This window comes from Crinia signifera, chromosome 8 (genome assembly GCF_055691185.1).
Source record: "Crinia signifera chromosome 8, ASM5569118v1, whole genome shotgun sequence".
Lineage (NCBI taxonomy): Eukaryota > Metazoa > Chordata > Amphibia > Anura > Myobatrachidae > Crinia > Crinia signifera.
In genome coordinates, this window is record NC_139224.1 from 123,418,087 (window position 1) to 123,446,015 (window position 27,929).

A 27,929-nucleotide genomic window follows, 5' to 3' on the forward strand; every position below is an offset into this window, starting at 1 on the left:
TCTGAAGCTGCCCATACACGTACCAATTACCCGGTACTTTTTGTGCTAAAATAGCATCGCATCCCATGCACAACATATGCACAACGATGCTATTTTAGCACAAAAAGTACCGGGTAATTGGTACGTGTGTGGGCAGCTTTAGATACATATTGGAGCCAACAAAGTCTGTTTGTGTGGGAGACAGTAAAGGGATAGGACCACTAGTCTTGTCAGGGCCACATCTTAAAAAAAAAAAAATATATATATATATATATATATATATATATATATATATATATATATATATATATATATATATATATATATATATATATATATATATATATATATATATATATATATATATATATATATTAATAATAAGACTGACAGGTGGCTTCACAGGTGCGCCAGCTTACCAGGAATATTCCCTGTAAAAGGTCTATAGCCAATCCACCCCCGCTGAAAGCTGTCTGAACCAGGTCCAACCGGGTTAAACCAGTGCTTAAAATCCCAGGTCAGACCTGACTTTTACATCTGAAAAGGGGTATACAGTAGATGTTAGATCCTCATGTGCTCAGGCATTTTAATAGACTTCTGGTATATCTAGGTCAGTGATGGCGAACTGTGACACTATTTTGTCATGCTAAAACTGATGCAGGGCTGTGTAGTTCAACAACAGCTGGAGTGTCAAGGTTAGCCATCACTGATCTAGGTTAAGGTGCAAAGCAGTGGCCAGTCTGGAAGCCAATACTGAAAACAGAACCCTTTCAAGATAGCTAATGCCAGAAAAACCCATGTAACAAAATTTGCATACAACAGACTAGGCTAGCAATGGGGCAGATGTATTAAGCCTTAAGAGATAAATGCAAGGGTGATAAGGCGAGGTAAAAGTCCAGCCAATCAGCTCCTTACTGACTTTTTTCAAACACAACCTGTAACATGGCAGTTAGCTGATTGGCTGGATGTTTATCTCTCTCTTTATCACCCTTGCATTTATCTCTTGTTAAGGCTTAATACATCTGTCCAAATATCTGGTGCAATCCATACAATTCTGTTACAGACAGAACACAACATATTAGGAGACACATATATGCATAGTCCAGTAGCATATTATACAAAGTTCACAGCCTCTTTTCCTCTATGCAGGAGTTCCCAAACTCCACTGTCAAATCAGTATAGGAAAGGACGCATACCCAGCCAGCAATAGAACAAGGTCTTTAAAAAAAAAAAAAAAAAAAATGAAGTAGGAGGGATCTGGGTAACCAAAAATGGTCATCTGCTTAACTTCCATGCTAGCTGCGTAAACCATATTTGCAAAGCTTAGGTAATTGGAGGATGAACTTTGTTAATCAATGAATTAAAGGAGAAAATGCAAAACTTGGTATGCTGTGGTTAGAACTTCCTAGAATATTTTTAATATACATATTTATCTTTTTATGCCGCATATATGCAACTCCAATGACCAATCACAGTGGAATATGCTGGAACCCTATGAGTAACATCAATAAATAAAAACAGGAACCAGAAAAGTCCTGCAGGAAATAGAGGGGGAATAGGCTATTAAAGTTTAGCAATCCTCACAGGCTGCACGAGCAAGTGACCATGGAAACAATACATCTGTAGGCACTGGCAGATGCAAATGCCTGCCAATTTTGGCCTCAGTTCCTTTAGCTAAATAACTTTTCAGTGCTGTGCTGAAATTACATAAACAGCAGAAATAACAAAGATCTGGGCCCCAGGGTTTTGTGGGTTTCGACATCTTATGCAATCAATACTTCAACATCTGCAAGCATTTTTCTTCTGCAGCCTTTGCCAGGAAAAGTACATTACTTATTAAGTCTTGAAAAAGATCAAGCTGTATAAGTTTGATTACACTGCAATAATCATTCTTTATCCATATCACTGATAACAAGTCATTTTTTTCCACAGTGTCACCTTATATGGAAACCTACAAGTCCGAGTATTAAAAATATTTTTATTTTGTGTATTTTAGTTTAAGTGTTTATGTTCAAATGCAAAAAATGTTTACTGGCTGAGGAACCGTAAAGTCAATCTCACTGGCAGGACAGTGTAAAACATTTCTTACAGATATCGAGTGTGTAATGTGCTCTTCATATATTACTTATCTGTCAGACACTTAACATTTAAAGTAAAAAAAAAAAAATCAAAGAAAGGCAATAGACAAAAAAACTATTCTTATGGTTGATTAAAATTATTTACTATAAAAGGGCGTTAAATAAAACTAGCTTTAAGCAATCTTCATGGAGCTCAGGGTACTCAAGTGAGATCCTTAAAGAGGGGATGTAACAAAGATTCCTCTGCTGTAACCCGTGAAGCTGGATTCAGGTCCAGCAGCCTCTCTAATAGTTGGTAAGCCTCATCTGGCACATTATCCCAGCCACTCATATTGGACTGTTGAGGTTCTGAGATGTGCGATGCAGATTTGTTGATCAGATCATCAGGTGGTGTAACACCAGGCTTTTTATCAAACCAGCCATCTTCGTTTTCTAGTGCTTTCATTTGTAATGCAGCCCGTTGCTTTTGCATTTCAGCATCACTAGTGGATGCGGGGACCGTAGACAACCGCCTTAGTCCTTCACATAGTGTTCTTAAATTTTTAGCAGGAAGTTTTTTGCTACAAAGCACTGTCTTACCTAGGAGAGTATAAAGGGCAAGGGTCAAGCAACAATTCAAATATAGGGCTACAAGTCATTCCAAAACATTCAAAAGGCAATCACTAAAATGTGTAAAGTCATTAAACAAAGCAACAGCTGGATCTATTCTACTACCCGTGTGCTAGATGCAAGGGTGGGAACACGGACTAGGGGTTTAATTCAGAACTGATCACAGGACAAATTTGGTCTTAAAATAGACAAAACCATGCTGCACTGCAGGTGGGGCAGATGTAACATGTGCAGAGAGTTAGATTTGGGCAAGTTATTTTCTTTCTGTGCAGGGTATATACCGATGGCTTTATTTTTACACTGCAATTTAGATTTTGGTTTCAGCCCATTACATTTGACCCACCTGCAGTGCACACGGTTTTGTCCATTTTGAGAACAAATTTGTCCTCCAATCAGGTCTGAATTAGGCCCTATATTTCAAGAATAGCTCATACCCTTATAAATGCAAATAACATGGCTACAGCAAGTTCTCATTCATATCCACCAGCAGGAAAAACCATTGCCAAATAAATGGATATTTAATGGCTAGATAAAACATCAAAGCTGTGTACACACGGGGGAGATATATTGCTCAGTGTCTCCTGTTCATCAGCGACCAGAGATGGTCGCTGATGAACAGGAGACTCTGCAGGGAGGGGGGGGGGGGGGGGGGGGGGAGGCAGGGAAACAGCTGACCCATCAGGGGCCACACACCTGGCGATTTATCGCCGGCAGATCACTGGCAATATGGTCGCTCAGTGACCATATTTCCAGCGATATGTGCTGAAATCGCCCCGTGTGTACACAAGCTTTACAGTAGATTACAAAACCAGCAGAGAGATCTATAGAATTACATCCTAGTTACAAATTGCTTATTGAACTCTTCCTAAGTGACATTTTTGCTTAATTATGCTTAAAAAGAAAATAATTTTATTTTAAATTTTGACTACTGTGGGGGCCTAATATTGCGATTTATGACCAATGGTCACTTATTATCGTGGTACCCAAAATAGCCATTTTTTTTTGGGCCAAAAATGGACCACTGACAAAACCAAAAAACATAGGATAAGGGATAAGTCCCATGTGTTATGGCAGCTCTGAAGGCACACAAAGCATTATTCCCCCCAAAAGTGCAGACATCAGGTGTTCAGGACTAACTGGATAGCCCCTGGTGAAACAATTACGGACAGTCAATGATTGCGCGATACTGGACTGTATGCTTACCAAACTGTTTAGCAGCATGAATAGTTTCTCCTGAACCACGAATTGTCATGATCTGAGCCAGAGCATTCATGTCATCCACAGCATTAAAAAAGTGGTATCTGCCACTGAGAAGAGAGAGGAACATAACACCTGCAGACCAGATGTCAATTGCTGCAATGGAAAACAAAAATAATTAAAACATTGAATTTCCGCAAGCAGTATTTGCCCAAAAACAATTGTATTAATCCAGTTTAAAAATAAAACGGTCTAGACACACAAATAAAGATTGTATTGGAGAAAAATAAACATGGTCCACAACATTACTCCTACAATGTGTGAGGGAAAAATGCCATGTTGCTGGCATCAGTTGTTACAGAAAATACAGACACACCGTATAGTGCAAGCAGTGTACATAAAATAAAGTTGGACTTGGCCATGTACAACTTCAATGTAAATCTTTTTTTCCTTTGCAACAGTACACATAACGATGCCGGTGGTCAGACTACAGATTCCAACATCCTGAAGGAGGTAATCCTGTAAGGGGTCAGGTATACTAACCTCCCCCCGGTGCCCAACACTTACACCCCCCCCCCCCCCGAAGCCTCCCCGCTAGTGCTCAACACTTACCACCGACTCCACCTCCCTTCTAGATGCCCAACCATAAAGTCCCTCCACAACCTAACCCTAAGGGGGCTTGGGCAGGCATGTAAGAACTACAGCCCTCCAGCTGTTGTGAAACTACAAGTCCCATCATGCCTTGCCACGGTTTTGCGATTAGGGAGTGCTAAAAATATTGATGCAAGGGATGTGTACTTTCACAACAGCTGGAGGGCTATAGTTTGGACATGCCTAAAGGGGTCTAAACGTAACCCCTGCATCCTTTGTGTAATAACCCACCCTGGTTACTCAGTCTGACTTCTAGTGCTGGTATGCCAACTTATGCCAACATCCTGACCACCAGGATGCTGAATGCATTCCCTTTGCAACAATGAGCTTGGATTTTTCATTTTATAAACTATTACCATTTGGAACAACAATAGGAATAGTTTAAAGATTACATTAATACCAACAAATGGCAAATTCATTAGAAATCCTGTCACAATCATTTAGATTTCAAACTAAAAATGTTGAATTTCTGTCTGCTCATATTACACATTCTTAGCGATAATCATGCATTATTTGGTCCACCTCACTGTGGTAAAAACAATCCACATACAAGAAAGTCTGTACTCAGCTGAATGAAAGGACCAAGGTGCAATAAAGAACAGTTACCAGTGGTTTGATGTGGGCACTTCATTAACACCTCTGGGGCACGATATCCTGGTGTACCAGCTCTCGGCGCAATCTGCCTGCTCCTTTAAATGAGTAATGCAGAGACATTAAAATTAAGCGTGATATAGATTTCAATAGGCAATATCAGAAGTTAACATTCAACCATGGGGACATTAGGTATACCTTAAAGTTCTATATCTATATATACTGTTTAGAAGTATTTTAATACAAGTGTGTGAATCTGAAATTGAAGCTTAATTTATGGGTATGGGCACAGCAATTACATAACTGAAGGCATACTAGGAAACGTAGCTCCCAGTTAATTAACATTTTTCAAAATCCAAACTAATGGCTTCACTATGGGGTAAGTGTCATGCAGATCTAGTTCTTCCTTCCCCTTTTTAGAGGCGAAGCAGGTAGCACTACTGTTGATTTATTAACACCTTGGCTACTGGAGAAGGAGTGAAAACTCTGCCCTCCAGAAAATCCCAGCCATACTACAAAACAGCGCATTGGCCTAGTACTGATGCTCTGAGTCTTACTGGGCATGTGCTCAGATAGAACAAAGGACAGAGCGGCTCTTGCTCAGGTGAATGGGCAACACCACCTGCAGCTGCCAGAATGGTCAGTGCAAACAACCGTTCATACATTGCCCCACTCTCTTGAAGACACCGATAATTTTCAGGGAGCAACTTTGCACAAACTGCAACTGTAATTCATGGGGCAGAAGAGCTCCCAGTGAAAATAAAGTGAGCCAATACCATTGGTGCCTCCCCCACAAAAAATAAATAAATAAAGATATAGATATAGATATTTTACATTGCCCGAACATTCTTGATAAAACCAACATAAAATAAAATATGATCACTGCCCTTTGTACAGGTACTAAAAAGTGCTGATGGGGGAAAAAAAAAAGCCATGAAATATCCTTCTCCTAACATGTGCAGTCAATAATAGCCATGCATGCTTTGTTATTTGTTGCTACAAACTAGCTTATCCAAATCGTGTAAGATACAGGGTATCTTTATCTGGGCCAGCTGTGGTAAACAATTAAGACTCTTACGTTTCTAATCCTGCTAGACTGTTCTTTGGTATTACTATGCTATCATAATACATTACCTTGAAAGGCAGCTGAAGCAGACTTGATCTTTGGCATAACAGTCACAGGTCGGACTGGCAGGCTTCCTCGCCATCCCATCACTTGCGTTTTTTGCAGGAATAGTCTTTGCCAATTTTTTTATTGCATCCAAAGTCTTGGACGGCTTTATGTTCTGCAATGTAGTAGTTACAGTTTTTAAAAACAAATTTCCACTCTATTTTAATAGGTTTCAATGGAAAGTTTAAAGTGTTATTCTTAAGTAACAGGAGATACAGGACCCAAAGCAAATTTATATATTGCTATAAAATGTATGTTCACATACTGAAGTTACAGGTCGTGCAAGTTTTTTGATGTTGCCTAAAACTAGAGCGCAACCAGCAGTTTCCTTTTCTTCCTGCTCTAGCACAATGGTGTTCCGCTCGGCAAAGCATAGGACATCCCAGTATTAATCACATTAGAAAAGTTTGACTAAATCATTTTATTACAATGCTTCTTGCTAAACGCCAAAGCTAAAAATCTAGTAGTGTTCTACAACATAACTAATAGCAATGTTCTTAAAAGAAATAATGTTTGTATAAGTGTTCTTATCTACTTTTTTGATAAACACCTGAAGATTAGATACTGTAATCCCCACCCAATACCACCAAAATGGGACTACTCGCAGGGAGTGTCATTTAGCTTCAACCCTCAATATGGCACTAGGATTCCAGCAAGATCTACTGTAGGGGCCATATTGTTCCGATACTTGTAATAGGAGAGAAAAAAAAAGGGGGAAGAGCAGGTAAGTATACGTAGGAGCTATCAGTAGTAGATGCCCATGATATTTTCATAGTCAATTCATCAGAAAGTGTATTGGAGACTGTACAGATGCACTGCAGAACTGGACAATTCCTGACAGGACAGTGATGTAATACTTACCTTCAATCCTGTGCCGCCCCCCCCCCCCCCCCCCCCCCCTCCACTATTCCTTCCTGTAGCCTAACCATAACACCACAGCCTAACCGTAAGTTCCCCACACCTAGCCAAGACCTAAACCCAACCCCCTCTTCCCTGGTCTGATGGCAGTGCACCCCGGCATGCATACTTTCAGCATCAGTATATTCAACTTCCTGGTGGTCAGGATGCCGGTGTTCAACGCATCTTGTAGCTGTGTGTGGGAGCTCCGAGAGAGATCACCTCATTGATCAATCTCCGATAATAGGTTACAGTAAAGTAATGGGTCCGGATTCAAATAGGCTTGTTATTTACAGAGTGAGGAAGAGGGTGGTCACCTTCGCCTTTTATGCCCAGGTCTATGCAATTAGAACACTTAAAGTGATAGGAAAATCACCCATCATTTCTGCAATGTAAGACTATATACGTGGCCCTAGGGTCACTGGTTAGGACAGAAGGAATGGGCAATGACAAACTGAGGAAGCCACTGATTACATATCAAAGGCGGAGAAACGCGTTTTTGTAGCTGTACAAGTTTCCAGTCACTGCTGAGGCACCAATACCGATTGCTGTTTAAACATCACCAGCTGATTAAACATCTTTACTCTGGGCTGCCACCTATATCCCTCCTCAGCTTTTCAAAAAAACATCTTGCTGAGTGCGAGTGTGGACTGAGCAATAGATGCCTATTAAGGACAATTGTGGCAATACCTTTATAACCCAGTCATAAACAAACGGGACTGGTAACTATAAATGATATGCCTTGCCAATTATGTCTAAAGTTTGAGTTTTGAGCCTTTTAGCTAAACCATACATATGCCAAGCATTTTTATGTTAAATGTTGTCTGTCTAATTTGTCCTGTGTTTCATTCATGAAGTGCACTTCTCTTAAATTATGAGATTCTTTTTTATCTAATTGTATGTATATATTCTGTTTTTTTTTCTTCCTTTTTTTAAATAAATTTTTCATATTATTGAAGAAACTTGGAATTGCGATTATATTCTGAACACAGCTGCGCTCCTTGCCAGTGCATGTCAGCTTAGGCAGCGTGCATGATTAGCTTAAACTTGTTTCTGCAATGTGTTTCCACGAGCCATCGTGAAACACATGAGCATGGCAGCGGATTGTGCCAATCACCACGGATGGCACACATGGCTATTAAGCGCAGAAACGATGTGCGTGGCTACATCTGCAGTATGAGTGCATTAACACAAATCACTGCTCTTACGGCAGAGTTCTTTTCAGGCCTTCCACAGACTCAAAAGAAATCTGCATTATGCATGCATGCATGTATGTATCTTCATACGGAGAATCCCCACTGATCAAGAAACAGTGGTCTAAATGTGTTAAGCCTTACCAAGTGATAAAGTGGAGTGTGATAGAGAAATTAAGTACCTGCCAATCAGCTTATATCACTCTCAACTTTATCACTTGTTAAGGCTTGATACACTTGGCCCACTCACCTTGCGCATTCCAACAAAAGTTGCAGCCGAGTTTTTCATATAGGAATGTCTTGACAGCGCAACAACCACAAGTTTTATTGCAACTGAGGGTAAAGTAATTGTATTTAGGAAAACAATGTTCAATGGAGTGTAAGCTAATCCAAGAGCACCTTCATATAATAAACAAGCATACAATTACTGTACACAAGGTAAGTTAGATTTTATATAAAGTATTTTTTCTTACTTTTGTTGTGCTAACTTCCACAGTGACAGGACTTTGAACATTAAAATTCTTCTCTCCAAATACAGTCCTTTGTAGAGAACTGCCAAGCCTTCCTTCCTAGAGAACACATCCAAAGAGAGCGCAATAAGAATATTTATCTGTGACACTTTACAAATATGATAACAGCATATTTAGGGAGTGAAAGAAAAAACCGCTGCAAGAGCAAGCTTGGGCCCATAGACACATTCCATGTGTAAGGACAGTCTAGACAGACAAACATTAGTACATAGTACTCACATCCAACATACTAAAGAACACTTATTACAGGCATCAAACTTTAGTAAATGCAAAATGGACTTCTTGACCAAACAATAAAAAAAAAAAAAAAAAAAAAGAGAGAAAGCAATCTGGGACCATACAACATTAAGAAATGTCTCCACCTTTATCTCTCTCTAGTCATTCCATCATTTTTATTAAACCCGTCTGTTATTGACAGCGGTATTATCTCCCTAATTTGCAGGTTGCTTCGTCTCTGGGATTCCATAAAGTAGTCAAAGTACAAATGGGGAGACCTAAATCCCCAATCCTGAAAACCAGTATTTGATCAGTGTTCAATTTCTAAACTGATTAGTGCCCAATAATAAGCAATATTATAGAGGGCACTGCACGCCAAATAAGATTATCAGCTACTACATAACTCCAGATGCTGTAGTAACTCTGGTTACAAAGGAACATCCCACCACATCTAGTGGTCCTTCTGCTGCGCCCCCCCGTCTCAAGATAAAATTCTATTTCAGAATTCTAAATATTATTCAGATAGGGAGGAAATATAGCCTCTATTTGTGAATGGAGTTTCTGATAAATCCCCTCTATTTTGAATAAACTCTAGATCTTTTTTTAGCTTCAAAAAACACTTTCCAGTTTTTAGGCAAAGTCAGGAAAATATTCCACCTCAGTATAAGTCTGTGTGTGCTCCATGCTGGCTGTGAATGAAGAATACTATATGGTCAATTAAATGCAAATAAACCTAAAGGGAATAAAACGACCTTCCCTTGTGATGTAACCAGGTCAAAATCAAACTACACAAAAAAACGTACTAGAGGGATTCACCCCATATCATCGGATACACCGAAACTAAAACCTAAGAATAGGCAAAATTATTCAGAAGATCAAAAAAGCCCCTGATGAAGTTCCTAACCAGAACGAAACATGTTGGGTAGTGATCAAAATAAACAGGAATTTTCCAGAAAAACAGAAGCTACAAGCATCTTTGTTCTTTTACGTAATTTTTTAATTTTTTATTGAATGGACATTACATATTGCACATAGGGCATATATATATATATATATATATATATATATATATATATATATATATATATATATATATATATATATATATATATATATATATATATATATATATATATATAGTGTACTTGTGACTTATCTGGGCGGCCGATTTTCTTCATCGCACCTAAAAATCGCATCGCATACAATCAGATTGCATGCGATGCGCCGCGATTTTAATATGTGAAATGGCCCCCCAGACACCATTTTTTATTGTATACCCAAGGGAATTTCAAGGGAAATCACATCAAATCGCATGCTTAGGGTACTGGCATACAATTTCAACATCGGATAGTTAGATAGATAGATAGATGGAGCGGCACTCCGCTATGTTTGCGGAGAGGTATTTCGACGACACGGTGCCTCCCCCGTGTAGATACCTGGTAGACTCCCGGGGAATGTAGATGCTGGGTGAAAGCGGCACTCGTAGAAATCAAGGAACCAGACAACTGGATTATAACCAACGTTTCAAGGCTGGTGCAGCCTCTTTATCAAGGTGTCTTACTGCACCTTGATTAAGAGGCTGCACCAGCCTTGAAACGTTGGTTATAATCCAGTTGTCTGGTTCCTTGATTTCTACGAGTGCCGCCGTCACCCAGCATCTATCTAATCAGAAAACACATTTTGCTATTGTTAAAAAGCGCAGGGTTTGACATTTCAGAATTAATAAGAAGTAAAAAAGACTGAGAACCTTTCGATTTACATGAAAATGTGGCCACCGCCTTTTAAGAGCCTGCTTTGAGGAGGATGGCAGAACTACTTCTCTAGGTACTGGTGGTATGTTTCCTGAAACTGTGAGAGGTTTACTTTGTGAGCAACTCCCCTGTTTTTTAGCCTGAAGGACGTTAAGAAGTTCTATTTGTGTGTCAGGTGTTCCTTCCGCCAAGCCAAAATCTACTAAAGCATACCTAAAAAGACAAAAACGAGGACATAATTGGCTAAAAGAAAATTTACATTCAACAGTATTATGGCAAGTTAAACATGATGTCATATAAACAATAGGGATATTCTCCTTAAAGAGCAAATCACCCACAACAGTTTTTACCATATAAAAAGGTGTTAAAATAACTATTAGGTATTTTGGGGATTAAATATTCTTTAGTACAAAATGGAGACTGACTAGCATATTGGATTTGGTCATTTTTACCAACAACCACCACCTACTTCAAACTCACTGTAGCACGGATGGTGTAATGGTTAAGCATTACTGCCGCACAGCACGGACGTCATGGGTTCAATTCCCACCATGGCCCGAACTGTTGAGTTTCTATATTCTCCCTGTGTTTACGTGGATTTCCTCCCATAATCCAAATTTATACTGGCAAGTTAATTGGCTACCAACAAATTAACCCTAGAATGAATGTGTGTGCATGTACATGTGGTAGTAAACATAGATTGTAACAGAGTGCTGGATGTGATTGTTTAAATATTCTCTGTACAGCGCTGCGGAATGTGTGTGCACTATATAAAATAACTGGCAATAAATAGCAAAGAAACTTTGCTAATACACCTTTAAACCCATCTTCAATGTAGTAATATTGCTTACTTGCTGGAATCGTTTCCACTGAGAACATGGCCATTATACTGACTACATGTGTTTGTAAGTCCATGGAGGTATGGATAATACCCAATTTTATTACCCAGTTAACAATTAAACCTTGATTAATTTAACCAATCTTAAATTTATATTCATCTGTATAGTGGTGTTTCTAGAAAATGGCATGGATGGATTATAGTTTTAACTATTGACAGCTGCAATATGATTGATCCAGAGTAATTTAAATTCTATTTAATATTGTTAGGACTGTTCAATCTTCCTTAACTGCAGTAGAGGTTGAGACCCCTTTTCTGAACTAGCTGCTTATATAGTCAGAGCCAATCTGGTCAATTCAGTATTCGGTTTTTCAGTATATTTTTTTTTTAAATATTGTTTAAGGAAGTGCTGGGAACTGGTCAATTGCAGAATGCACAGCAAACTTTTTTTTTTAAATTACAACTTTTTTGGACTATGTCATCACAAGCTACATTTCTTCAGCTAACCAAGTAAGACAACTTAACGGAGATGTTTGACACAAGTAGACCCAGAAACTGTACTATATTATACTTACTGCTTCAACTTCCTGTTGTACAAGAAGTTATTCGGTTTAACATCTCGGTGAATAATACCAAATTGGTGGATACGTTTCAGAGCTTTCAGAAGATTAAATATGTATTCCTTCACTTCTTGAAAACTGAGTGTATGCAAAATATTCTGCACAAAGCAAAAGGACTGGTTATTAAACTCATATCTAATACTGCAGTGAGCAAACCACTAAGTATCTATGTTCTGGCTGCTACATTTCTATATGCAATGTAAACATCACTTCTATGTTACTGTATGCTTAGGTCATACTCAAAAAAAAAAAAAAAAAAAAAAAACCACTTGCTCCAGTAAGTTCATTAGAAAACAAACAAACCACAAAAATTTGCAGTTTGTAAACATGATTTAAAAAAACAAAAATACTGTTATGGTGCCCATACAATGGGACATCGCATCTTAAGTGCTTTTTTTTTCAGCACCCAATGTTCCATGCCATCAGGTAGAGACAGGCACCATATAAAGTATATGAAATTGATGTAAGCAGGTTACTTGCATCAATTTGATATACTCTATACCAGTGGTAGCCAACTCCAGTCCTCGAGAGCTACCAACAGTTCACATTTTCCAAACAACCTAGCTGCTGCACAGGTGCACTCATTACTCACTTACCTATTTTAAAAAAAGATCCACAGGTGGAGCTAATTATTTCACTTGTGATTCTGTGAGCAGATCTGGAAAACATAACTGTTGGTTGCTCTCGAGGACTGGAGTTGGCTATCCCAGCTCTATCCGGTGTGTCACCCATTACACCCTATACTTTCTTCGTGCAGGTCCATTTATGAAAAAAAGGGATTTTTGTAAGAACTTACCATTTGAATCCCTTTCTCGGAATCCATCCTGGTGACACAACTCAACCATGGGATGTAGGAGGGTTCGCAGGAGCTAGGTACCTATGCTAAGTCTGAGAGGCAGGCTCCTCCCTTCTGTATACCAGCATTCCTCAGTTCAACTTCCAGAGCACACTAGGATACATTACTCATTATAACGCCGGAACATATTAATATGCACAATCAAATAATTAAATTATAACATGACCACCCATGAAACGAAATTACTTACTGAGCGTAAGGGAGGGATCGCTGTGTCACCAGGATGGATTCAGAGAAAGGGATTCTAACTAAGTTCTTACAAAAATCCCCTTTTCTCTTTCATCCATCCTGGTGACACCGCTCAACCATGGGATGTTCAAGAGCCGGCCCTTTGGGAGGGTAAGCTCAGGCCCGCAGTGCTCATCACTGCTCCCCCAAATGAAGCGTCCTCTGACACAAACTCATGGAACCTGTAGAATTTGGTGAAAGTGTGAAGAGGACCAAGTGGCATACTTGTTCCGCAATAGCCTCATGACGTACAGCCCAAGAGGAATCAACCAACCTGGAGGTATGAGCATTAACTCTGAAGGGCACTTGATTGCCAACTTTTGTGTAGGCAAAGGCGATAACTGACCTTAACCACCTAGCAATGGTCTGCTTAGAAGCTGGCCACCCTCTCTTTTGCACGTCATACAGTACTAACAACAAGTCAGTTTTAGAAACCTCCTTCACTCTGTCCACAAACGCGCAGCACGCGAACATCCAATTTCTCTAGTTTGTCCATATTTCTGACCTCCTCTGGAGGACAAAACACTGGGAGCACAATCTCCTGGTTTAAATGAACACCACCAGGACACCACTTTAGGCAAACATTTTGGAACGGTTACCAAAACAGCATCTTCATGAAAAACCCGAAAAGGAGACTTGCAAGACAAAGCCCCTAATTCAGACACATCTAGCCAAAGCAATAGCCAATAGAAACGCAAGTTTCCAGGTCAGAAACTTAAGGTATCGACAGTCGCTACCATCTTGCCCAGAAGTTTCAGGCACTGCTATAGTGAAGGACTGGGTGACTGAAGAATGGCCAGCACTAACAGACAAACGTCCTTGGCCTTAATCTCCGGAAGGAAAACACGATGCAGGTGTGTGTCCAGAATTTCCACCAAAACTGTAGTCTCAGAGTGGGACTTCGGTAGATTTAATGTCCACCCATGACTTTGCAAGAAATGAGTTGCAACCGAGAGATGTTCTTGCAACTTCTCTGCTTACTTCACATTGAAAAAGAGATCGTCCAGGTATGGGATAATCACAACTCCTTTGAGTCTGAGAGCCGCCTCCATGACCGCCATCACCTTCGTGAACACCCTTGGTGCTGTAGCCAGCCCAAAAGGGAGGGCCTGAAACTGTAGATCGCCTATTGGGAAACTCAGCATTAACTTACGTTCTGTGCAAATAGGCATGTACAGATAAGCATCCTGAATGCTAGGAATTCTCCCGGTTCCATACTTAAGAGAACCGACCTTCGAGACTCCAACCTGACGTGATCCTCCCACAAATGGTGGTTTAACAACTTCAGGTTTAGGACAGGTCTGAAAGATCCGTCTGGTTTGGGCACCAAGAAAATAATGGAGTAAAATCAATTTTTCCCTTTCCTCCCGAAGCACCAAACTCTTCGAGAAAAGATGTTGCTGCCCACAAAATGGCTTCTTCTCAAACGAGCTTCCCGTGGTAAGGGTGTTGGAAGAAATCTCTTTGGAGGAACTCCCCTGAGATTGATACTGTAACCTTGGGAAACAACACCGTGACCACAAGTATTCTGGGTGGAAAGAACCCAGGAGTCCTGAAACCGCAGTAGGTGACACCCCCCCCCCCCCCACACACACACTCTGTTCCCAGAACGGGGAGCCTCCATTTGGCAGACTTCTTCTTTGCAAAGGTGCCAAAACGGGACCTGGGAGCCCTACCTTTGCCAGAGGGAAACCTTCCCTTACCGGGTTGTCGTCTATTGGACGCACCCCCTTCTTCACCAAACTGTCCTCCTAACCTTCCGTTCCTTGCCCCGTCTACCCCTCCGGTGTCATCCCTGTCTGTCTGCCCCTCCTCTTTAGAATGTAAGCTCTCACGAGCAGGGACCTCTTACCTCATGTGCTTATCCTTTCTTACTGCACCAAAGCATGCTGTTTGCTGCCACCTGGATACTTAGGTTGCAGCAATCGGCTGATATACCTATAATCATTTACCCTGTATTGTCTTCAACTGTAAGTTACTGTTTGATTATGTGTACTCTAACTGGGTGCTGCGGAACCCTTGTGGCGCCATATAAATAAAAGGATAATAATGACAATAGCAGCTCCCTGCTCAGTAGCCATAGTGGGAAGAAACTTATTATTCCCCCCTGTGGTCTGTTTGATAAGGGATTCAAGTTTTGAGTCAAAAAGTTCTCCCTTAAACCAGTGCTTCCAATGGCTTCTTGGACTCGCCATCAGCTTCCCAAGCTTAACCCCTTCCTGACAGAGCTAGTTTTTGCGTTCCTGACAGAGCCATTTTTTTCAAATCTGACATGTCTCACTTAAGTGGGGATAACTTTTTTTTGCTTTTACTTATCCCAGTGATTTTGAGATTGTTTTTTCGTGACACATTGTACTTCAAATTAGTGGTAAATTTGGGTCGATACAGTCTGTGTTTTTTTGTGAAAAATACCAAAATGTCGTGAAAAAATTGAAAATTTAGCGATTTGCAAAATGTTAAATTTTCTGCTTGTGAGACAAATAATCATACCACTCAAAATAGTTAATAACTAACATAGACCATATGTCTACTTTATGTTGCCATCATTATTTCAACTTCCTTTTAATTTTTTTGGACACTAGGAGGCTTACAATATGAATAGCAAATTCTCAAGAAAATTTCAAACACTGATTTTTTTAGGGACCAGTTCAGTTCTGATGTGACTTTGAGGGACTTGTATGTGAGACACCCCCATAAATGATGCCATTTCAAAAACTGCACCCCTCACAGTATTCAAAACAGCATTTTGGAAGTTTGTTAACCCTTTAGGTGTTTCACAGGAATTAAAACAAAGTGTAGGTGAAATTTCAAAATTTCATTTTTTTTGCAGATTTGCAAATTTAATACATTTTTCTAAGGAACACAGTACATTTAACTAGAGAAATGTGACTAAAAATTGATTCCCCCAATTCTTTGGTTTTCATAAATATCCTATATGTGGCCCTAGTGTGCACGGTGACCAAACCACAGGCTTCATAATAGAAGGAGCACCTACTTGATTTTGGAGCCTCCTTTTTATGAGATTATTTTTTAGGAACCATGTAGGTTTCTAGGCACCATAAGATGCTAAAAGTTAGGTACCCCCCCACAAGTGACCCCATTTTGCAAACTACACCCTTCAGGGAATTCATCTAGGGGTATAGTGTACATTTCAAACCCCCAGGGGTTTCACCAATTGTGGTACAACTGGGCAGTGAAAATGAAAAAAATAAATTTTTCATTTTCACAGCTCAGTTGTATCAAAATTGGTGAAACCCCTGGGGGTTTGAAATGTACACTATACCCCTTGATGAATTCCCTGAAGGGTGTAGTTTGCAAAATGGGGTCACTTGTGGGGGGGTTCCACTGTATGGGTGTTTCGGGGGTCATTCAACCAGAATCTGTGCTGCAAAATCCAAAAATCACTCCTTCCCTTCTGAGTCCTGCCATGCACCCAACTGGTATTTTTTGGTCACACATGAGGCATTGCCGTACTCGGGAGAAATTGGGGCACAGATTTTGGGGTGCTTTGTCTCCTTCATTCCTTGTGAAAATGAAAAATTTTGAGCCAGATCTGCATTTTTGTGTAAAAAAATGTAATTTTTTACACAAAAATGCAGTTCTGGCTCAAAAATTGTTATTTTCACAAGGAATGAAGGAGACAAAGCACCCCAAAATCTGTGCCCCAATTTCTCCCGAGTACGGCAATGCCTCACGTGTGACCAAAAAATACCAGTTGGGTGCATGGCAGGACTCAGAAGGGAAGGAGTGATTTTTGGTGGCGGAATGAATGGTGGGTGCTATGTCGCATTAGCAAGACCCCCCGAAGCACCAATACAGTGGAACCCCCCCACAAGTGACCCCATTTTAGTCACCAGCTTTGGGAGGGGGGCTGGCGCTGCGGCTGGGTGGGAGGGGTGCTGGCGCTGCGGCAGCCGGGTGGGTGGGAGGGAGGGGGGGGGGCTGGCGATCGGTGGGGTATATACACACACATACATATATATGTGTGTGTGTATATATATATATATATATATATATATATATATATATATATATATATATATATATATATATATATATATATATATATATATATATATATATATATATATATATATATATATTTTCAGTGCATATATTTTATTTTACAACTTTTTCAGCAGCTTGATGCTGCTGCTGCTGCTGCGGGGGGGAGGGGGGAGGAGGGCAGCGCTGCGTGCGCTCCAGACGCTCCGGGGGAGCCGTGGGAGCCGCTGCTGCTGCCGGGTGAGTGCCCGGCGGGTGCGAGGGGTGGGCTGCACATCGGTGGTGATCGGTGCTGTACCTGACAGCACCGATCACCACCGATCCCTGTGTTACCGAGCGGCTTAGCCGCCGGTAACACAGGAAACGCTGTGAATGGCTGTTCAGATTTGAACAGCCAATCAGAGCGATCGCCGACCGGGGGGGCACCCCTGCCCCCCCTGGGCGGCGAGGGGGGATGTCTGCTGTCAGGGACAGCAGACATCACCTAACTGTCACTGCGTCTCTAGACGCAGTGACAGTTAGAAGTCATGACGTACATTTATGCCATGTGTCGGGAAGTACCTCCCGGCCATGACGTAAATGTACGTCAAATGTCGGGAAGGGGTTAAAGCCACAAAGCTCTCCACAGAAATGGCGGACACCTTTGATGCCATTTTAACGCCCTCTTCGCCGGCCTCACAAATATATACAGCCTCACTCTGCTAAAGCAAAAAGTATCTGTAATGTTGAAGCTGAGAACACAAGGTATCAGCCCAAACAAGCATGGCCTTGGAAACCCAGGTTGATGCAATAACCAGGCACAGGGTAAATCAAACCCCTTCAAACACTGCTTTCAGGCGGCCCACAATATTTTTATCCACAGGGTCTTTGAACCCAGCACCCCCTTGCACAGGTAAAGCTGTGGATTTTGACAACCTAGCAACAGGAGCATTAACCAGTGGAATCTTCTCCCACAATGTCACCTATTCCTCCGGCATAGGATACAAAATGGCAACCTTTTATCAGGAGTCTTCCACGCCTCCCCAAGCTGGCCTTTTAGATCCTCATCCGAGGGAAAGGTAACCGCATCTCTGCGCTGCTTCTTAAACACACCCAGTTGTGGCATCTTATCCACATCAGTACGATTTAATGTCTGCCTAACTGCCAGTATCAAATCTTCAATACAAGGCACAGAAGAATCAAACTCCTCTCTTTGATCCCAAAACATGTCTCAGTACACTCACCCTCTTCCTCTGAAACTACATTAAGGAGAGGAGGTGTGGATAAAGCGTGCCTGGGAGTAACAACCTCAGGGGCCTTTGCAAACTTCTCCATAAAAGCATTCATTTTGTGGACACTGTGCAGTATCCTGCATAGCCTGTAATAAAGGCAGGAACCCCTGAGAGGGGGTAATGGAGCCCACAGAAGGCTGTGAGGGTGAGAATGGTCTAGGGGACCTAACCAACTCATCCCTTTGTCGATTCAAAGCCTGCACCACGCAGTCTTAGACCTCCCCAGGGCAGCCGCCCATCTGGGTTTGAGCCCCACTGGGCACAGATTCACACGCAGGGCACAAATCCCCATGTTACATCTGTTCAGTAGTTAATTGTACATCACACACTTGCAGTCAATTAACAACGCAGACGCTCCCTCCCCAACAACAGCAGCACTACACCTTTATGTCATGATAACACAGTGTGCAAAATGTCAGGCGTTCGTACAGAATAATATACTAGTGTACTTAACTGTCTGTGCTGCTGTAATGGACCCTCAGCAGTCACCGGGGAAAAAGCTGCTTCAGAAGAAACTGTCACTTCTGTCTGCAGATATAAATCTCCCTTTCAGCTCCGCCAGTGTGGGGAAAAGGGTGCCAGATCACAGTGAAGGAAGAGACTTAAGGCCCATACAGACACTACGATGATTCCTTAATGATGATGAACGACCCCATTATAAATCACCTCCTGAACAACTCAGAACGACTTCGTTCACGGTCGTTCAGCAGGTGAATCTTTCAACATCGTCTAGTGTTTATGCTGTGAATGATGGACGACTACAAACGATGCGCGTACCCGTGGGTCGTTAAAGACCATAGCCATCGTTAATGCATGCAGGTCAATTTGGCTATGGTCGTTAACAATGTTTGTTTTTTCAATAGAAAAAGGACCTGCATTGTTTGTGGTCGTTTCTCATCTGTCGTGCACCAGCGATCACTGCAATGCTGAGGTCGTTCATTTTCACTTCAAGGGTGAAAATGAACGATGATAGTTAAGATGTGACACATCGTAGTGTCTGTATGGGCCTTAAGTCCCTGCTGCAGTGAGGAAGGAAGCTTTTTGGCACCATTCCCCTGCAAGCCGCTCCTTACCAAGTGTTTCTTCTGCCTTCCAGTGTCTCCTTTCAGATCAGGATCACTTGGAAGTGCCCAGTTTTGCTGGGCTCCTGTAACAGGCTTCATCACCATAATGGAGTTCAGCCTGTAAATCCTTTTAAAGTTTTAAAGATGGAGGCCACCATCGCAGGAGGGTGTCTGTCACCCATGACCCCCCCCCTAAGCAGAGAGCCAGCTAAGGACTCCCCCAGAGCCCAGGAAACCTCTCTATAAAGTAGGTTAAAGCTCTGTGCTGAGAGACCAGACAGCCTCTCTAAGCACACAGAAATCTGACAAGACATATTTGTCAGCCTCTGCTGCGCTGTCAGTGTAAAGAAACTTCCTCTGGAAGCTTCACACTGTAACCTGCACTAACGAGGTGAATATTAATAAAAAAAAAAAAAAAAAACCCTAGCTACTCTAAAAACTGTCTGCTTACAGCAGACCCTCAGCAAAGCACCCACTCCAGTGGGCACCTAAAACTAACTGGGGAATGCTGGGATGCAGGAGTGAGGAGCCTGCCTCTTAAAGACTTGGTATAGGTGCCCTCCTACATCCCATGGTTGAGCTGTGTCACCAGGATGGATGAAAGAGAAAGTGTATTTGTTTTGAATCACTTACATATTTTTCATTGAGAGATTTTGCCCATTCCTGTTGGGCAACTTGAACCATGAAATACAGGTTATATACAAGAGATGTGACTTATACTGTGCTCAGAAAATAAAGTGGGAAATTAAAAATATGAAGTGGTGTCTATCTTATTTCTTATAAAATAATATCCCTATAGCACTACTATTTCTATTATATTCTACCACAGTATCCTCAATTCCAGGTGATCAAACTCTTAATGAAAAATCTTTTCCCTCTCCAATGTATTTGACTTACAGTTTTAGCTGCACCTAACTACAAAATTACAGATATCACTAACTCATGTGCACACACTTGTGGTTTCTTACTGCCTTTTCTATCCCAACATGACTGTGCAAAGCAAGGACTATACTTGGCATGATAAGCTCATTGTGGAATTCGACCGGCTGCCACAAAACCCTGACCCTCAGCCCTAACAAGCACCTTTGAGTTGAAATGGAATGGAGATGGAGAGGCAGGCCTTCTCATCCAACATCAGTATATGACTTCATAAATGGTAGTGTCTAGATCCCCTTCAGTTTTGACAATTTTCCCATCATGCCCTGGATTAACATATAACTGGAGGGGGGAAATAAATCTGTAGCGAGCCCGCGAGGGTACAATGCAGCTAAAACAAAATAACCTACACCAACGTGAATTACAGATAAAATAAAAAAACGTTGTGAGGGCATCTAACAACTTCCGCCCTCACTGAACATCATATCTGTAATAAAAACTGAAGGGGATCTAGTCTCGACCCTTCATAAATGCTTTACAAAAGAATGGCCACAAAGTCCTAAAGAAACACTCGAAAAATCTTCCCAAGAAGAGCAGAAGCTGCTATACGGGGAAATTCAATGTCTTCCAACAGTTGGAATAGTGGTCAATCCAACAGACGGAGAGACAATGGTCCTTTAAAAACGGACGCGGATTTGACAATCCAGCGCCCATGTATTATTTTTACAATGGACATTTGACTATCGTCAAATCTGTATAGGCTTGAACACTGTTGAAAATGGCTGCATTCGATTTTTTGGACCAGAGGTCACCCCTTCTCAGTCTCTTCCCCTTTTCTTTTTCTCCTTCACTCTCTCTCCTACTTGACTCCTTTTCCTACCATTCTCTCTATTTTCTCTGTTCTCTCAATTTTCTCAACTACCTCGCTAAAATACTCCCACGGGCACTCCAGTGTTATATACTAATAATGTGTGGACCTATTACTGTTACTGTACTTGGTTTTGCCTGTTTTTTGTATGCAATTCAATAAATTGTGTTAAAAAAAGTGGCTCAGTTTTGATCACAGTACTGTATATTATACTTGTACAGTAGTTTTAGGTATGTTAATGTAATGATCATGGTTTGGGTCAAACTGACAGATTGAAAAATCATTTTGCAAAAATGACATTACAGTAAACTAGGAATGAATCCTTTGGAAGGCAACTTCCACCCTCAATAGCAAGTGATGGGAATATATATGGAAAGAAACCTTACCACAAAGCAGTCATGTTCCAAGTACGGCATAACAATAACCACATGGTCATTTTTCCTAAGGCAGTATTTTACTCCCATGACATTGTCTTCACCCCTGATGGAAAAAAAAAAATATTAACAAAATATAATTGCAAAACATTAACATTTTTTTAAACACGTTTATTAAAACCCCAAAAGAAATACCATTATGGCAGTATAAGGTTCTCCTTATCACAGCACACTGGAAAACATAAGTTACACCAGTGGTTCCCAAACTGTGTGCCGTGGCTCCCTGGGGTGCCTCGGGACACTTGCAGGGGTGCCTTGGGTTGGTGGTCCAGGACCAACTCAAATTATTAATGGTTCGTTATTTATGAGCAAAACCAGTGCTGGTGGCTGCCAATCATAAAATGTGTACAAACAGAAGCAAATCCTGCCCAAATCCTGCCCATAACTGACCCTAAGAATCGCATATAAACCCAATCTAATAAAAAAAAATTGGCCTAGGGGTGCCGGTTAAAAAAAATTCTGATACTCTGGGGTGCCGTGATTCAAAATAGATTGGGAACCCCTGAGTTACACAGTAAATAAGATTTAACACCTACATGCAGCGATGTACACATCTTTAAATAGATTGCAAATAAGGCCAATCACTTGCAGCATGCTAGTATGGGGAGACCATCATTGGCTGTGCATAGCTTTTACAGGTGCATCTTTCTCCCCCACTAAGCATCTGTATGCTTGCAGTGATGCAACACACACTTCCTGTCCGCAGCAGACTGCCATGCCCTGTCCCGCCTCTCCGGCTGCAAGTGTGTACATTAAACCAACTCTGCACACAGGCATATATACAAAACCTACTAAGCCATTCCCATATTATTTTGCAGCATGATATTGATTTGGTTACATAGTACTTACCCAGCTACAGCAAGGCACTGAAGTTCTGCTGCAGTTCTGTTGGGGTGACTTGTAGGGACGACATGTTTCAAAGCAAATTTCCTATCTTCCCCTGACTTTAGCCTTGCAACCGCCAAATACACAGTGCTAAATGTACCTGTATAAGAGAAAATGCATGATATTTGGGTTATTCTTATTACTTACATAAGCAACAGTTTGGTCAAAAGTTTAGAAACTAAAATGAGAACAAATCATAATATAGTTCTAAAAACAGGTCAAGGTGTACAGTATTTTGCAATAAGATGGGTTAGAGGGGGAACATTTTACAAAATCAAAAGATGCATTTACACAATTACAGTACAACACATGGAAATAATGCCCCGTACACACGGGGGAGATATATTGCACAGCCATATATGGCTGAGCAATATATTGCTCAGTTTCTCCTTTTCATCAGCGACCAGAGATGGTCGCTGATGAAAGGGAACCTCTGACGGCGGTGCCACAGAGGTAATCAGCTAAACGGGGCTGAAGACGGGAGCGTGCACCCGGCGATTTATCGCCGGGGCACACTCCCATCACTGGCAATATGGTCGCCTGCGACCATATTTCCAGTGATTTCAGCCCCTATCACCCCCGTGTGTACACAGCTTAAGAGTTATGGTAGACTGTTTCTTCAAGGTTCATAGGCTCCACAAATTACCAGGTGTTTTGGAACCGGGCACCAAACAGTTACAGCTCTGAGCTCCCAGAATGCACTGGTCCCTGCTCCCCTATAATGCACCTGTTGCTCCAGGCCAGACAATTTAGTGAACAAGCCCAAATCAGGAGCAGAGCAGAAAGAAGAACTGAACACTCATATTAGAAGGAGAACTTATGACAAATAGCCACTTGTGTTCTGGTGGATGCCCTATGGAGCCTAAGGACCTCAAATAAAGACTTGTTCCCTACATCTGGGTCCATAGGCTCCACAGGAATTACCATGGGTATGTCCCAAAGAAATTACCCACTAAGGGAGTGGTGCTCGTGAGAAGTACGGAGAACCAGTTGCACTAAAGGCAGCATGGTGGGAGGCGAATAGAAATGGTATTCACAGAAGACCATGTGGCTGTTTTGCACAATTGCTCAGAAGACGCTCCTTGACTGAAGAAGGATTGTCCACCAAGAGACCCTGAAGGTCTGCAAACCAAGTGCGTTGTGGCCAATGTGGAACTAGCCAACTCCAGTCCTCGGGCCAGATTCTCTAAGCTTCAAAAGTGATAAAATGGAGAGTGATAAACAGCCAGCCAATCAGCTCCTACCTGCCATGTCAGACTGTGTTTGAAAAATGTCAGACAGGAGCTGATTAGCTGTCTGTTTATCACTCTACATTCAATCACTTTTGAAGCTTAGAGAGAATCTGGCCCCTTCGAGAGCTACCAACAGTTAACATTTTCCATGTCTCCTCACAGAATCACAAGTGAACTATTTAGCTCCACCTGCGGATCTTTTAAAATGTGTTAATCAGTAATGAGTGCGCCTGTGAGGTGAGCTGAAAAATGTGAACTGTTGGTAGCTCTCGAGCACTGGAATTTGCTACCCCTGCTCTAGACTGTAATACAAAGGAATATATGCCCCAATAGTCAAAATTACTCTTCATGGAATAAACACAACCTAAACATATTTAGGGAATTAGTAGCTTGTATACCTAGGGGAATTTGGTTTTATTTTCTACTCTAAAGCAGGGCTTGACAAATTTTTTTAAAATCTAGGAGCCAGCATGAAAGTGTAGGAGCCAGACAAACTAAAAATAGGGGCAGTGCGCGCCGAAGGCGTGGATATTTTTTTTACAATGCAATGCCTATTACACATGTCACACACCCATTACATGTTATTCCACATGCCATAATGCCCATTACACATTCTACAAAACACCGGCATGCCCATTACACATTCTACAAAACACCGGCATGCCCATTACACATTCTACAAAACACTGGCATGCCCATTACATATAATACCACACGCTGTAACGCTTAGTACATATGTCACATAAGTGCCGCTTACCTACATGCTCATTGCTACAGGTTGCATGCTTGATGCCAGGGGTAAACCTGCCCTTGTGCCCAGGGGTAAACCTGCCCTTGTGCCCAGGGGTAAACCTGCCCTTGTGCCCAGGGGTAAACCTGCCCTTGTGCCCAGGGGTAAACCTGCCCTTGTGCCCAGGGGTAAACCTGCCCTTGTGCCCAGGGGTAAACCTGCCCTTGTGCCCAGGGGTAAACCTGCCCTTGTGCCCAGGGGTAAACCTGCCCTTGTGCCCAGGGGTAAACCTGCCCTTGTGCCCAGGGGTAAACCTGCCCTTGTGCCCAGGGGTAAACCTGCCCTTGTGCCCAGGGGTAAACCTGCCCTTGTGCCCAGGGGTAAACCTGCCCTTGTGCCCAGGGGTAAACCTGCCCTTGTGCCCAGGGGTAAACCTGCCCTTGTGCCCAGGGGTAAACCTGCCCTTGTGCCCAGGGGTAAACCTGCCCTTGTGCCCAGGGGTAAACATGCCCTTTTGCCCAGGGGTAAACATGCCCTTTTGCCCAGGGGTAATATGACCTTTTGCCCGGGGTTGCATGCTGGAATCCGGGCTTGTCCAGCAGCAAGAAGCGGTGGTGCCCCGGAGAGCAGAGGTGCGGCTGCAGTAGAGGTGCGGAAGCAGGGCTGGGGGAAAGACCCCTGTTAGTAGTACGGTAGTAGTAGCGCGGTCTCCCTCGCTGATCCACACAGCGGGAGAATCGGGAGGCGTAGCGCTCTGCAGGGACTCGGTGCCCGGCGCAGGATGACGCACTGCAGGGAAGGAAGGTCAGAGGTCTCAGCCTCAGACCTCCCTGATTGGATGAGGCGGCGCTGGGGACTTCTATTGGCTGCGGCAAGAGTCCGGACCAAGTATTTTAAAACTGTGTTCTGCTGCCGCTGCTGCGAACACGGGGAGGGGGGTGTAGATCAGGGACCGCGCTCGCGCTGCTGCTGGCCTGACAGGCCGGGGGAGGGGGGTGGTCGGGCTGCCGGCGACCAGATTCTGCTTCCTCCCTCCCTGCTAAAAATCTAGTCGCCAGGAAGCAGAATCTGGTCGCCGTGGCGACCGGTATTTGTCGAGCCCTGCTCTAAAGTGCAGTTTAGTAGTTACTTCAGTGTGCGCCATGTTTAATTTACGGAGTATTTGTAAAGATGCCCATACACAGTACAGTAGTCCCATGCTTTTTTAACTAGATTTGATCGCATCACATGTGATTTGCGTGCAATGCGATCGGAACCTAGTTCACAAAGCTCGAACTGCAAAGACTTTATGTACTGGGCGATGGGATGCCCATGGGAGTACGCGCATGGCACAGCACCCTGACATTTATAAATTACCTGGAACCCACCCACCAGGAAAGACAGTTTCCAATGGCTCAGACTTTTTAGGGCCGCATCAAAAAAACAGCCATGTACGTTTTTTTTCTCTCGTTCACTTAATCGTAATTCAGAATAAAAAAAATTACCTTCTCCAATTTTTCCCATTACATGGAAGACATTACAAATTTGAGGTACAGCTGCATAAAGTCTTTCAATTTCTCCTGTAGGCAGAAAAATGTTACTATTAGGACTGTAAACTCTTTCCATTTGAAAAGATACATAGAATATCCTAAACAATAAAAGGCTAACATTGCTCCTCACCGCTAATTGGGCCATATATGTAGTATTCAAGGCGAGACAATATTTTTGACAGTTGGAATTAACGGCACACACCTATTCAATGCGGTTGTTTTTGGGACGCATTGTAGCCCATGCAGATTCAACTTTTTTTTTTATTAAAGTGAAAATCGGACCTGGGAACAACACAGTTTATATCCTGGGTCAGATTGGTGGAACCGGGATATTCGGCATGGCCCTTTCACACCACATGCTGACCCGGGTCATTTTTGCATTGTGAAAGGGGCATAAGCAGCAAATTACTGGGTTAAAAATCTTAACGTGGTAATTTGTTGAATAACACCAGTATTTCTTGAGTGTGAAAAGGTCAACCCAAGTCACCGACCCAGGTTTACACTGAACAAATTGACGACCAGAACTGCCTTCAGTGTGAAAGGGGTATTAAGAGGGCACAAGGTGCCCACACGCGGTGCAACTATTGTATACAATTTGGACTAGATCGCATCAGTTTTGCAATGAGAGGAGATCTAGTACAAAAAGTATGTGCAGCACATACTTTTTCAGCTGTGCGATGAGATGTGGGACGGGAGCGCGCATCTCATCGCACCCAGCAATGGTACAGTATATGGGCACCTTAAGGGGTATTAGAGGGCTTGCTCACACAATTTCAACTGTTTGAGCAAGCTCCAGAAAAGCAAGGGGTAAAGGTGCCCATACAGCCACCCGGGATGGATGTGAGTCGAAGAAATTTGTTGTGACGGAAGCATGCATCCCTGCTTCCCACCAGGAGAGAGGTCCAAGGTCAGGTGGTCGGAAGGCCAGCCAGCCGGTCCAACCACCCGACACAGGTCTGATGCGCACGGGACCGCACATCGGACCCGATGGCATGTCAGTGACAGCCGATTTGGTCCAATTTAGTGGCCCAATTGGACCAAATCGGCTCAGTGTATGGGGGCCTTTATTATATGACCATCAGAATGAGATCTTGTGCAGATCCTGTGTAGCAATTATAGAAAACATGATACCACAATCAGCAATAACAATGTAACACTGCAAATTCTGCTCTTCGAAAATATAAAACAAATCACTCCTAGCCCTGTGCTCAGGCCTGCCAGCAACACAATGTCCTACTGCCTACTGTAACTGTATGGTGCATGAGTGCAGGGATGCTGTACATAGTGCTACACTACCCTTACAGTACACACCGCCAAAACCCTGCTCACCTGCTGCGTCGGCACCGACCATGGTCACCGACACCCGGTAAGAGCGCAGTAGCCCAGACAAGCAGACAGCAGCTACGATACTATAATACAGCCTCCGTGACTCCAGTCTACTCTGTATTAAAAGAAAACTCCCGCCATGAGCAGGAGGGCGGGGAGCTCCGGGCAGGCGCGCTGCTGATTGCACGACATTTCCGAAAGAATTTCCTGTGGTCCAATAGCCTCGTCACAATGGACGGCTGACGGCGGTGGGCGGGATTACAGCCGCAGAGTGTCAGTCACTCAGTCCGCCATACAGCTGCGC

General features: G+C 42.5%; 1 protein-coding gene across 3 annotated transcripts; it reads right to left on the reverse strand.

Moving 5' to 3' along the window:
• Positions 1-1,940: 1,940 nt before the first annotated feature.
• Positions 1,941-27,791, reverse strand: CDC7 (cell division cycle 7). 3 transcript variants are annotated; one of them, XM_083157126.1, is made up of 11 exons: positions 27,629-27,791; positions 26,255-26,329; positions 22,773-22,908; positions 21,876-21,969; positions 12,277-12,419; positions 10,872-11,076; positions 8,840-8,935; positions 6,240-6,391; positions 5,121-5,203; positions 3,870-4,019; positions 1,941-2,636 (listed from the first exon to the last, which is right to left on the reverse strand). In XM_083157126.1, the coding sequence occupies exons 1-11, from the start codon at positions 27,648-27,650 to the stop codon at positions 2,260-2,262; spliced, it is 1,533 nt and encodes a 510-aa protein (XP_083013252.1). In that variant the 5' UTR covers positions 27,651-27,791; the 3' UTR covers positions 1,941-2,259. The 3 variants fall into 3 exon arrangements, with proteins under 3 accessions (XP_083013252.1, XP_083013251.1, XP_083013253.1); XM_083157125.1 differs by having other exon boundaries at positions 10,860-11,076; positions 27,629-27,790; XM_083157127.1 differs by having other exon boundaries at positions 8,840-8,934; positions 10,991-11,076; positions 27,629-27,788.
• Positions 27,792-27,929: the final 138 nt, after the last annotated feature.

Coding starts and splice junctions, on each gene's coding strand:
- CDC7 (XM_083157125.1), bottom strand. CDS start 27,650: ATGGTCGGTGCCGACGCAGCAG. Junction 26,330..27,628: donor GGTCGGTGCCGACGCAGCAG/GTGAGCAGGGTT, acceptor TTCTGCCTACAG/GAGAAATTGAAAGACTTTAT. Junction 11,077..12,276: donor TACAACAGGAAGTTGAAGCA/GTAAGTATAATA, acceptor TTGTCTTTTTAG/GTATGCTTTAGTAGATTTTG.